The sequence below is a fragment of the Apteryx mantelli genome, chromosome 3, assembly GCF_036417845.1.
Source record: "Apteryx mantelli isolate bAptMan1 chromosome 3, bAptMan1.hap1, whole genome shotgun sequence".
NCBI lineage: Eukaryota > Metazoa > Chordata > Aves > Apterygiformes > Apterygidae > Apteryx > Apteryx mantelli.
Genome location: NC_089980.1, coordinates 88,407,569 through 88,419,605, shown reverse-complemented (window position 1 = coordinate 88,419,605; position 12,037 = coordinate 88,407,569). Strand labels below are relative to the sequence as shown.

At 47.4% G+C, this 12,037-nt stretch overlaps 1 protein-coding gene across 4 annotated transcripts in view; it reads left to right on the top strand.

Annotated features, from left to right (window-relative positions):
* The first annotated feature begins 5,136 nt into the window (after positions 1 to 5,136).
* The window catches only part of FOXO3 (forkhead box O3), a 97,355-nt gene continuing 90,454 nt past the window's right edge, over positions 5,137 to 12,037 (top strand). For all 4 annotated transcript variants that reach the window (XR_010883784.1, XR_010883785.1, XM_067293894.1 and 1 more), the window contains exon 1: positions 5,137 to 7,122. Coding sequence is in view for 2 of the 4 variants with exons in the window: in XM_067293894.1 (XP_067149995.1) it covers positions 6,529 to 7,122 (594 nt within the window). In the remaining 2 variants the exon portion in view is untranslated. The remainder of the gene's footprint in view (positions 7,123 to 12,037) is intronic.

Below are 12,037 nucleotides of genomic sequence, written 5' to 3'. Positions count from 1 at the left end.
CCCGGCCCGGCCCGGCCCGGTCGTTAACTCCTTACGCGGCTGGCGGGGGGCCGCCCGGGCGGCCGTTAACGGCGACTCGCAGCGCTGACCCGAGCGCCGTCTCCTCGGGCCCCCGAGTGCACGGGCAGAGGAAGGTGTTAAGCGATAATAAGGGGGTAATTAAGTCTGGAGTGGGCATAATTGAGGCCCCGTGGGGCAGCAGAGACGGTCTAGGTGACGTGCCCAGGTTGCACAATGAGGCAGAGTCAGGGCAGAAGTGCGTTTATCTGCTTTGAAGAGCCCAAGAGGAGACGAGAGGAGCGTCTTAACAGATATTCGGGGATGTTGGTACATGAAAGCGTCCTGTATAGGGGGAGGAGACATGGGGAGGTGATTAAATGCCTCCTTGAATCATTAACAGAAGCTGTTGTTACCGAGATTAAGTCCTTGTTACAGAGATTAAATCCTTTCTTTTCATCTCAGCAATACTAAAAAAAAAGAAAAAAAAGTCGTGTTTCTTTTTCAAAGCTTGCTGGATCTTAGCAGTTTTGATTCATTCGACCATAATAATCTAAACTCAGTAACTGCATGTATTCCCAAGTATTTGAAAATTATGATGCAAACTTTTAGGTAGTGTAATGTCAGCTTAAAAAGCAGGTTTAAAAGGTTTTAAAAAAATGCAATTAGTTTTTTTTCTACTTTCTTCCTGGGTACTGAGCCCTAGAATGTACTTGGGTCCCATCCATGGAGCATTATAAACTTGGCTATTGGTTTAAAATGGAAACTGAATGTTCCTTTAATAGGACTTTAAGAGCAGGGTTTTTAGGAAAACACTAGTGTTGCAGGACTCATAAATAAAGCTGAGAGAGCTGGCAAGGCAGCTGTGTGCTTCTATGTGTGATTGTTATTAAATATATGAAACACTGTTACAAACCTACTTCTTCCATTCACAGGAAGCTGTGAGTCTTTCTTGGGCTACAAGGTGCAGCATTTTGGTTGGGCCTTGGCAATGCATCTTCAGCAGATGGGAGACTGCTTAGGGACAATTAAAAATTATAGGGTAGAATTTTCCCACTTCCTTGGCTTCACATGCAGGCTGGAGCTTTTGGAGGTTTCTGTAGCAAACATTTTTTTCTCCAGAAAGGTCACCCCCCCCCCCTTTTTTTTATGTGGACAATTGAAGTCACTGTATTCCACAAAGCGCAGAAACAGGCAGTTCCTCAGTGGTGGGTGCTCCAGTTTAGGTGTATTCAGACCTGAGTGCTTCCAGCCTTAGGTCTGCTCCCCCAGTTGTCAAGATCACTTGGGGAAAGGATTCTCCTCTCCTTTCCACAGCAGTAACATCACTATTTCCTTCTGCTACTGCATTGCTCTTCCTTTCCCCTCCCCTCTGTTACAACGTTCCCTCAGTCAGTTCACAGGCTGAAGTCCAACTTCAATTGATCTATAAATCACTGTTCAACATTTGAAGGAAATTTTATGGTCAGAAGTCTGTAGCCATCTCTGGCAGACCCCTAACGTCTCCATGGCACAATGTGGACCCTTGCTCTGCATCTATCTGCCAGTCAGTTCCCCTTAACAACTTTGGAACCCACTAGCCAGTTTTCCCCAAACTGGACAGAAAGGTTAAAGTCTCAAAGTATGAAGTTGGCTGGATTATAGATGACATTTCTTACTAGTCAGCAGACAGGTTGCTCTGAATCAGCCACAAAACCTGCTGCTGCCCTTTGCCCAGCCTGTGTTGAAAGGACATAGTAGGGAGCTCTGGGAAGAACAAGAAATACAGTGGGGGAGCAACTATCTCGTGGGATGTATGGGAGGGGTAGATGGGGTTATTGCGGTGGACACAAACCCGTTGGAGACCAGGCTCCAGGTGGCTTACAGAACAACCTGTTATATACTCCTTGTGTGAAGTCAATGTAGACAATTCAGCCATTGTTTAAAGTAGCTGCGCTATAACGTTGTTTTTGTGAACAGCAGTATACTTTACAATAGATTTCTATGATGACGAGCTTCAGGTCCTCCACCCCCAGTGCAGCTTCGTCTCTGCCTCCAACTGTACACCTACGGTTCTGCAATAGAGTATTTGTATAAGAAAGAAATGTGTCCTGCGCTTCTCTAGCTACCAGCCCAGTGAGAGCGTATGTTATTGGAGCATGAAGAAGTGATTGTATCTGGGTTACTGCTATAAACTGGTACATTATTGTCTTAGGAAAAGCTGACTTTCTGAATCAACAAAATGGAAGAATCAGAATGAAAACTGAGCCAGTGATAGTCCTCTGTATTCGAGCGTAAAGCTTTAAAGTGTTTAGCTCAACAAAAAAATCACTTATGCAGATTCCCACTCAGAGTTCACATGATATCATATGAGCATTACTTTCTCCCAAGCAGTAGGCAATAGGCTTCACATTTCATGGGCCTTGAACAGTCCATGAGCAGCCAAGCTCACCCACAGGTGTGACTCAGAGTTGCAAAGTAGCTGTAACCCCACCAGATCCGTATTATCAGTCACTAAACTCTGTCTTCCATCCAAGAAACTGATAGCTGCATAACCTTCTGTATAAGAAGGTGGCTACATGATCCACCATGATAGATACACATGCTCATAATATAAACATGAGTAGGGATTATAGATAAAAAGATGCAGAAGAAGACACTGAAAAGCTTGCAGTCTAAGTAGGCACAATAAATGAGTGAGGCTTTCAAATGGCCTCAGGGCTGGCCTAACTTTATTCCTGTTGAAGCCAGTGATAAAACTCCCATAAACTGAGCCTTTTTGAAAATCCCTCCCTTGGGGCATTGAAGTACTTGAAGGAAGAGACTAGAAATCATGCAGGCTTTAGATTCAGTTGCAATCAGTTTTCATACTTATTTTGGTTGGCCCGGTCGTGGAACAGTGACCAGAAGGGTTCATCTGTCTTTCTATTTTTCTCACACAAATTTGGCTAAGTAAAATGTGTAAGAACAATTGAACTGTGGTTTTAATTCTGCCTCTAAACTGCAATATCACGGGGAGGAAATGCTGTGTGGAGTTACAAAGAACTGGTGCTCTGACTTTTTTGATAAAGGCCGTACAGCTGATATACCAGTGAATTTTGAAGAGGGGAGATAATCTTGTAGAAAAGGCCTAGGGCTGACACTCAGGAGATCTATTTTTTTTTTCTCATTTCTGACATAGGCTTCCTGTATGACCTCAGCACAGTCACGTAATCTCTCAGTGCCTCAGTCCATCATCCCTTTAACAGGGTCACTACTTACTTTCTCCCGCCCTGTGCCTGTCTTACTTGGACTGCAATTCTGCCAGGGAGTGGAGCATTTCTTGCCACATACATGGCCTTCACCTAGTACAATGAGACCTAATGGCAATGCCTATACAGTAATGCAATGCCAATTAAATAAATAAACAAAGATGATAATATAATTTAGGGCTAGATTTTCAGCTTGTAGTCCAGCCCAAGGTCAAAGTGCTACATTTCCCTGGGACCTCAGGACCTAAATAAAGCAGGGAGGTTTTTGCATTGGTCAAAATCTGCCCCAAGCATTTGAAGGTTTTGGGAAAGGGTTGAGCATCTTCTCATCATGAGCAGCCTTGTCTCAACTTGGCTCATGACTCTTCAGTACTGCTGTGGTACTACTACCCTACCAATTGCTAAGCAATACAGATAAATGCCAGTATCACAACTGCACCGTAGCTGATGTCTTTCTGAGAGACTGAAACCCCTTCCAGTCCCACAAGGGGCCATGGTACAACAAAAGTCATGGCACGACACACGCTGTTGTGACCTAAAATGGAATCATGCACTGAAATATGTTAGTTGCAATGAAAATTACTTCCCATTACCTGAACCTGCATTTATTCTGATTAATTCAGTGAACCTTCCATATTTAGATAAGTGAGAATTAATCGTATGCATGCTGAAATGCTGTCCCTTTTAATAAAATCACACTGAACTATTCCTAATGAGTGCCACTTGAATTTGAAATATAACTAGATCCTGAGGGCCTTAGCCCTTATTTAGCAGGACATGTAAGGCATCCAGGATCAGGGCTTTGCTGTTTTCTAATTGAACTGAATGGCTTTCAAATCTCATTGCTCATCTATGATGCTAAATAAATCAGGGATAATTTAATTTGTCTGCTGAACTAATTCTATCCAGAAATGCTTTAGAAGCACACCTACTTCTCAACACATGCAGTTGACTATATCTGGTATCTGAGACAACACTATTTTTGTACTAAATCTAATCCATAGTTTGTTTGGGTCGATACAAATTGGGGCAAGAACTGATACCTTGACATTGCTTCATAAGGTATTTATAACTACATCCATATTAACAGCTCTATATTCTTTGGCTTTGTGGGTCACCCCTTTATCCAACCCATAATTAACTACATCTTCATCTGAGCTACTTTGGAGGGCTTTCTGTTACAGCATGTGCCCTGAGGAGGAAGTACAGGGGGTGTTATATTTATGTGTACATGTCTGAACGTGCTCCTCTGTCACCCACAGGCCGAATGGAAGTTTTTAAAAAAATGGCTAGATTCAATTTGACTCCAAATTTAAAGTTTACCAAAATAACTTTTACACAGGTTTATGACCAATGAAAACAATTTAGAAAAGAAACAATGCAACATTCCTACACTGTGACTGTCAGCCAAAACTGTTTTTATAGTAAAATAAAAGCAGCAATTGCTGCAGCTGTGTTGCTAATGCTACTTGCTAGCCAGGTGAGCCTAAAAAAAAAAGGTATGGAAAAGTGAAATTATTAAGCTTATTAAGCTTGAAATTATTCATTGCTTAAATGCAGGTGAGTGCAGAGAGGAAGGAATAGTGTAACCCTAGAAAAGCATGACTGTTCGATTTTTATCACTTTTTGCAGCCTTCTGCCGGGGAAGCTCGGCGCGCTGTCCTCCCCCCATAAATAAACCGGTAAATAAACGCACGGCTGAGGGAGCCGAGGCCGGGGAAGACGGGGTGCCCTGCGGCAGGGCAGGACGGAGAGGCAGAGAGGAACGGCGGGCGGCCGGGCGGCCGGGCTGCGTGTCTTCCCCGCTCGTTTGCAGCGGTCTCGCTAGGCGCCGGGCGGCGCGGCGAGCCCTGCCCTGCCGCCGCCGCCGCCGCCGCCGCCGCCCGGTCCGGCCCGGCCCCCTCGGCCTGGTGGGCGGGCCGCGCCGCGCCGCGCGGTTAGGTTGCGGCTGGCTGCGTGTGTCTATAACTTTGTGTTGCTGCCGGCGGTTGTCAGGAGGAGGGATGTGGAGGTCGGCGGCGAGCGGGGCGCCGGGCGGCTGCGGCGGGCTGCGGCGGCGGCGGCACGGCTGCTCGGCGGCGGCGGGCTCGCCTTTCCGCGGCGGCTGGCCGAGGCGGCGTGTGGCGGGCTGCGCTCGCTTCCTTCGCCTTTAAAGGGGAGGCTCGGCGGAGCTGAAGGCGCAGCAGGAGCAGCAGGAGCAGCAGGAGCAGCAGCAGCAGCAACAACAGCAGCAGCAGCAGCAGCAGCAGCAGCAGCAGCGCTGCTTCTTCCTCCTCCTCCTCCTTCTCCTCCCGTGAATGTGGATCGCGCTTTCTGCGGGGGTTGGAGGTGGCTGTTGATCCTTCCCCCGGCCTCCCTCCCCTCCCAGCGTGGCTCTCGCTGCCTCTCCTGCCTGTGCTTTTTAAATGACTTGAGTGAAAGGGGGGGGGGGGAACTGTCAAGATGGCAGCGGCAGGAGCAAGGAGGTTATGAATGTGGTGTTGATGCTGGAACAAAACCTATTCTCTCTGGCAGCCCTAGGGAGGGCTTAAAGCTTCTGGACCTGTTGGAAGACTGGTGATTTGATTTGCTCGTGTTGTGTTTGCTTTTTCCCTGTGAGAAGAAAGGTTTTTTTATTTTAAGCCGACCAACCCCCGGGGTGGCTTTCCCTCCCTCCTCCCCGCTCCGTCGGCTTTGAGATTTTGGGGGGTTGCTTGTGTGGGGCTTGGGGGGTACTGCAAAGTGACAGGCTTATGCTAGTATGCAATTGGATGCCTGCTAAGACTTCGGCTCCCTTCAGGGCGTTTTGAAGAAGGAAAAAGTCTTCGGTGCAACCTGAAGGACCCCACTCCCCCCTTCCTGCCGAGAGAGGGGGGAAAAGGAGGGGAAAAAAAAAACAAGGAAGATATCTGCGGAAGCGATAAGGAGCGAGCTCGGCGGTGCCGGGGCGGGGGGTCCTCTCCCGGCTGGATATAGCCGCGGTTGCCGCTGGAGCTACTTGTGCCTCTGTATGGAGTGAAACATAAACACACACACGCACCGCGGGAGCGGCGCGGAAGGCAGCGCAGCGGGCGCCGCCCGACCCCGCGCCGCCCCTCGCCGCCGCTCCGGCTTTTTATTCCCTTTTTTTTTTGGCCTTCCCCCACGCCCTCCGGCGGGCGCCCCGCCCGCGGGCAGCGGGGCCCGGCGTGCGCGGCGCGGCGGCCCGTAGCGGAGAGCGGCATGCCCGGCCGCCCGCCCCGCGCCTGCTAGGCTCCCGGCGGCTCCGAGCAGGCGGCCGCCCGCCCCGTCGCAGCGCCCCGCCGCCCCCGGAGAGGCCGAGATGGCGGAGGCGTCGCCGCCCGGGCCGCTCTCGCCCCTCGACGTGGAGCTGGACCCCGAGTTCGAGCCCCAGAGCCGGCCCCGCTCCTGCACCTGGCCGCTGCAGAGGCCCGAGCTGCAGGCCAGCCCCGCCAAGCCCGCCGGCGAGCCGCCCGCCGACGCCGCCTCCATGATCCCCGAGGAGGACGACGACGACGACGACGGGGGCGGCTCGGCCATGGCCGTCGGCAGCGCGGCCCCCAGCGGCGGCGAGGCAGCGGCGGCGGCGGCGGCCGTCCCGGAGGAGGCGGCGCGGCTGCTGGCCCCGCTGCCCGCCGGCGGCACCGAGGGGCCGAGCCTGTCGCCCGGGGGGGCGGCGGGCGGCGGCGGCGGCGGCGGGGGGCTGAGCGGCGGCGCGGCGGCGGCGGCGGCGCCGAGGAAGTGCTCGTCGCGGCGCAACGCGTGGGGCAACCTCTCCTACGCCGACCTCATCACCCGCGCCATCGAGAGCTCCCCGGAGAAGCGGCTCACCCTCTCGCAGATCTACGACTGGATGGTGCGCTGCGTGCCCTACTTCAAGGACAAGGGCGACAGCAACAGCTCGGCCGGCTGGAAGGTGAGACGGGGCGGCGGCGGCGGCGCCGGGCCCGCAGCGCCGCCCCGACGGAGCCCCGGCGGCTGCGCCCGGGCCGCGGGCTTCCTCGGCGGCGGCCGGCGGGGCTGGGGCTGTGTGGTCACCTTTCCCCGCTTATTTTGCTTTTATTTATTTTTTAAAGGGGCGGGGGGGGGAAGGGGAAAAGAAAGTTTAGGCGCTTTCCTGTTGCTGGCTGCGAGCGGTGAGGGCTGACTCCGGTGCTGGGGGAGACTCTGACATGCCCGCGTGGAGTAGACTGGGCTGGCGCACAAGGGGATCAGCAGGGAGGGAAAAGAGGAGGAAAAAAAAAGGAAAAAAAGAAAAATACTTGCAATGACTTATTTTTAAGTTATAGACACCTTCAGTGTCACTGGTGATAGAAGCGAGCAGAGCTGCCTTCATGCCGTACCGGTCCTAGTCTCAAAGCTCAAGTATAGAGTGCCTCTTATTTTCTTCAAGGAAAAAAAAAATCCTATGATCCCCCACATGTTCCCGAAAGGCAACAGAGGAAAATTTGGGTGGCGACGTTTCTTTATGAAGTTGATCAAACCTCGGGGTTGTTGGCTGCTCGGGCACAGGGACGTTTGGTTTGCGTTTCCTGCGGTGTCGGTGTAGCGCTGTGCGCTGATAAATCACGTATATCAGAGCATTTGCTGCCCAGCGTTGTGCCAGTTAGCAGCTGCGATCGCTCACCTATCCAAATGGAAGGGGAAAAAACTGCTTTGGTGGACTGTTTACTTAGTGCATCCGAAAGCACGTTGTATGCAGTATGCAGTCAGGGTTTTGTTTTCAAAGATTCAGTGTGCTAAGGCCTAGCAGGAGCTTGGGCTGCATGTGAAGCATATCTGAAGGGATTTACAGAGCTGCTCCCCCCCCAGTTTTGTGCGTCTATTTATTAGTCCGCTGAAATGTCACTTAGGTGCAGCTGCACGGCAATGTAGGCGCCGCTTGATGTAGACACTGTTTGCAGAGGGAGATCCCGGTATGGTTCAGTTGCCGCCGAGGGCCAATATTAGCAGCCTCCTAGACCGAGTTTTTGAATGGGTGGCTGAAGGCGAATTTGCGGGGAAGTTTTACTGCGTTACAGAGAAATTAAATTTCCTCTTGCATCTCTCTGTCTTTGGTTCAGGGGATAAGCTTGTACAGAACGAATCAGTCAGAAATATTGTAGGGATGAAAAATTTCTGGGTATTTTCACATTAGCAACTCTGTCTAATATTTTGGTTTCTGAATAGGGCTTGCTGTTAGGAATTGAAGTGCAGATGTGTGATTTTTTTCCCTTCCAAAGGGAGCATTATAGAGGAAGCGTTTCACTGCTGTTTGTCTCAGGTTTGGGAAAATATAAACACAAAGTTTATCAGTGGCATAGCTCATTCAAGATCGAGCTCTTAAAAACACAGCTATGCTCTAAAGCTTTTGCGTCTGTATTAAACGTTGAATTTTGCTGCAACTTTACAAGTGCAACACGGAGTGTGATGAAGGGTTAAATCTTACGATGACAGCCCTTGCCTTCCCAAGTTGTTTGGTATTATATGCAGGAGCAGTGGCTTTAGATGTCAACTGTTAGGAGAAATCCAGTCTTTTTGCCTGATACCTCGAATTTCCAGTAAATTATAGCTACCAGCAGAAGGGAGGCTTCGGAAACAAAAGCCCTGGTACTGTTTCTGCTCAGTTCGGTGGCAAAACTCCCATTCGCTTTGGCAGAAGCAGGATATGGGCCATAACGCAAAGTGCTTGCATTGATTAGTATGCTTAATACAGTCACAGTTTTTCTGACAATTTGTACTGTTAATTTGATATTGATTCCTTTTCTGAGCAGCATTAACTGGTACTTGGAGCTAATTAAAATGTTAAAAACTTGGATCCCTTGAGATTTCTCAGATATAATTTAGTTCAGAAGTTTCTCACAAGCCTTTAAGATGACCTTTATCAGAATATGCAAGCACATGGGAAACAGAAAATTCTTCCTGCTTTTAATGACTGTGAGCTGTCTTTGAAAGTTATGGTAACACGTTTGATGGTGTTAACGGAGTGTGTAGTTGTGCGTGGGTGGGGGGGGCATACTGAAGGGGGCAAAGGAGAGGCCAGGAGCTAATAATTTGCCAGGCATCCAAAACTGAGGAATTTAATTCCTAGCAGGGCTGGAGTTTCTTTTAATGTATGCATATGTATTCAGAAGAGGAATATTTCAGCTTCTTGGCTGGAACAGAAGTTAGGTTTTGCAGAGGCAACACTCTTAAATAGAGACTCCATCTTAGTCTCCCAGTGCTAAAACACATTATATGTTATTATCATCCTTGTTTCCCTCACAGGTAATGAATACGACTCTTCAGGAGCTAATGTCAGCTCTTCACTTCAGACTTTTTCAGGTTGCTAGTAAACTGAGATTTTAAATGAACGGAAGATACTCTTGTATCAGAGGGCTTTTATCTTAATTTAGAATATGTTTACACAACTAAGTTCTTCTTTGAAGGCAGCAAGAACATTTAACAATATTCTGCACTGAAAGTGAAAATTGACATTTTAAACAATGGGAAGAAGATAACTTGTTTTTTTTATTGTATGTATTATTATTTATGAAATATTAATACTGTTTGCAGTGAAATGTGCTGAAGACCATAATCCATAAACATCACAGAGTTTATACTCCTTGAAACAATAATTTTAAGAGCTATAAATTAAAGTTACAACTATCATTCAGCTACACTTTTTCTTTTTTTTTTCTTGTTCTTTTTTTTTTTTTTTTTTTTTGCCTAGGGCATTAAAGCAGAAGTGAATATTTCAGATGTGGTTAGGAAGGCATATATTACGTTTCCACTAATTCAGATAAGGTTTGCCCAATACACACACCAGCAAGCTGCCTCGCTCCCCCTCCCGCTGCCCCGGTGGGATGTTAGCTAACCTAATACTGCCTGACAGCTAACTAGGGCACTAGTATACACTACATTGCCGGGGACCCGACATGCTGCAAATGCTGTTGTATGCCCGTGTTCGACCAGTTTTGATACAGTCCTGCACACTTCTGAATCGCTGGAAAGGATTTAGGTGCATGCTTCAGTATCTGCCTATTGTCTTGACTAGTTATGGGAAGTCAGTATTTTAAATTGTTATCTCTAGAGGTGGGGGGGGAAGGTCTGAGAGTGAGGTGGTTTCACTGTCGGGGAACTGTGCTGCGTAAGGCGAGTATTGCAGTTACTTCCACTGAGTTCCTTGATGGCTAGATTTAACTGTGTTTCCAAATTCTAGTGCCTGTTACCCTATCTAAGTGCTGCAGTAACAAAACTAGTGTGCTGACTTAATTTTTTTTTTAATTCAGATATTTAGGATGCAGTAATTTACGTCGCTCAATAATCCTGAAATAGAAAATTGAAACCCCATTGTGTCCATGTGTATAATGAAGGTGCCTGAGTTCATTGTAGCCCATTTAAGTACTTTCATATCTCTTCCTGTAATGTTATTTTGTCATTTCTTGCAGCCCTATCCTGTGAAACACAGTTTTTTTCTGCATGAAGAGTACACTAGGGGGACTATTTTCCTCTTTGTTGAGCAGTATCATGAGATGATGAGCCTGGTCCTTTACACACAGTAGCTCCCAAATTTAAGTGCAGCTGATTTGCCTTGCTTTGTTTTGTTTTTGTATCAGAAGCCTATTTGTTTTACACCTGTTGCATTCACCTTCCTAGTGGAAGATAAGTACTAGCTGCTGGGATGTTTGATTTGGAGGGGAGATTTTTGGAAACTTTGTACATTAACATTTTGTCATTTGTTACCTTTTTTTATTGACCGGTATGTACCACAGTGCTACAGTTTCTTCAGTGTAGCAAATGCATGAGTCTTTTCTCTGATTATTGAGACTTGAAAAGACTCGAGAAATTTAGCAGCTATGTAGACAGATGTCTAAATCTGCTAGCCAGATGTTACTATGCAAGATGTGTGGGACTTTTTTTGTTATCCTTTTGCAAAGGATATGGGAAGGAAGCAGCACCATTCTCTGTTCTTCTTATTTCTCCTTCCTAGGAATGGCACACAGCTTTTCTATCAGGAGCAGCAGTATAAAACTGGAGTTTGCCTCAGTTTCATTTTTTTTTGTGCTGCTTTTTTTTATTTCCCAGTTAACTGCTAGCAAGAGTATTTTTTCCAACCTTTTTTTAAATCCTTCCTTTTTTCTCCAATTATGAGCTGCCTTGTTGGTCTGGGCAGAAGGGTTTAAGTTACAAACTGTGGTCTGAGTGATTTAAGTTTGATCTACCAAAGCAAGCATGGTTTTAAGCATGTGAAAGGCTCTTGGTACTTCACTGGGATTACCTGTGTGCTTAAAGTTAACTTCATGCTTAAGCATTTTACCTGATCAAGGCCTTACTATGCTGTGCTTTAACAAAATTCTCGGTAACATTTGTAAGTGCATTTTGTGCTGGGCGAAATAGAGAGATGAAGGCCCAAATTTTAAACTGCTAGATAACAAGCCTATTGCATCAAAGATGGGTAGAATATACTTTAGTATCAAAGTAATAAATGACTTTTTAAACTTTCCAGTAGGCGCCATACGTAGGTATTATTGCACATTCCTATTTTATATCTGTAACCTACATCAAAGATCTCGCTTTTCCCTAGCTTATGCAGGCAGGCAACAGCTATTAGGGGAAGGATGGATACTGAGCAGCTCCTTCAGAATCACTGACATTGTTTCATCCATTATGTGACAGTGAGGAGCACCTTTACTTAAGTACTTAAATGCAGATATAAGCACATCGCCTCGGTGAATATTGTCAACTGTAAAGAATCACAGGCTCTGATAAACTTACTTTTGATGTGGATAGGAAATCTCCAGCAACTGGTGCAGGATAATCTCACTGTCAGGTAGATTGAATTGATAAATACCGCAATCAATGTTCCTCAG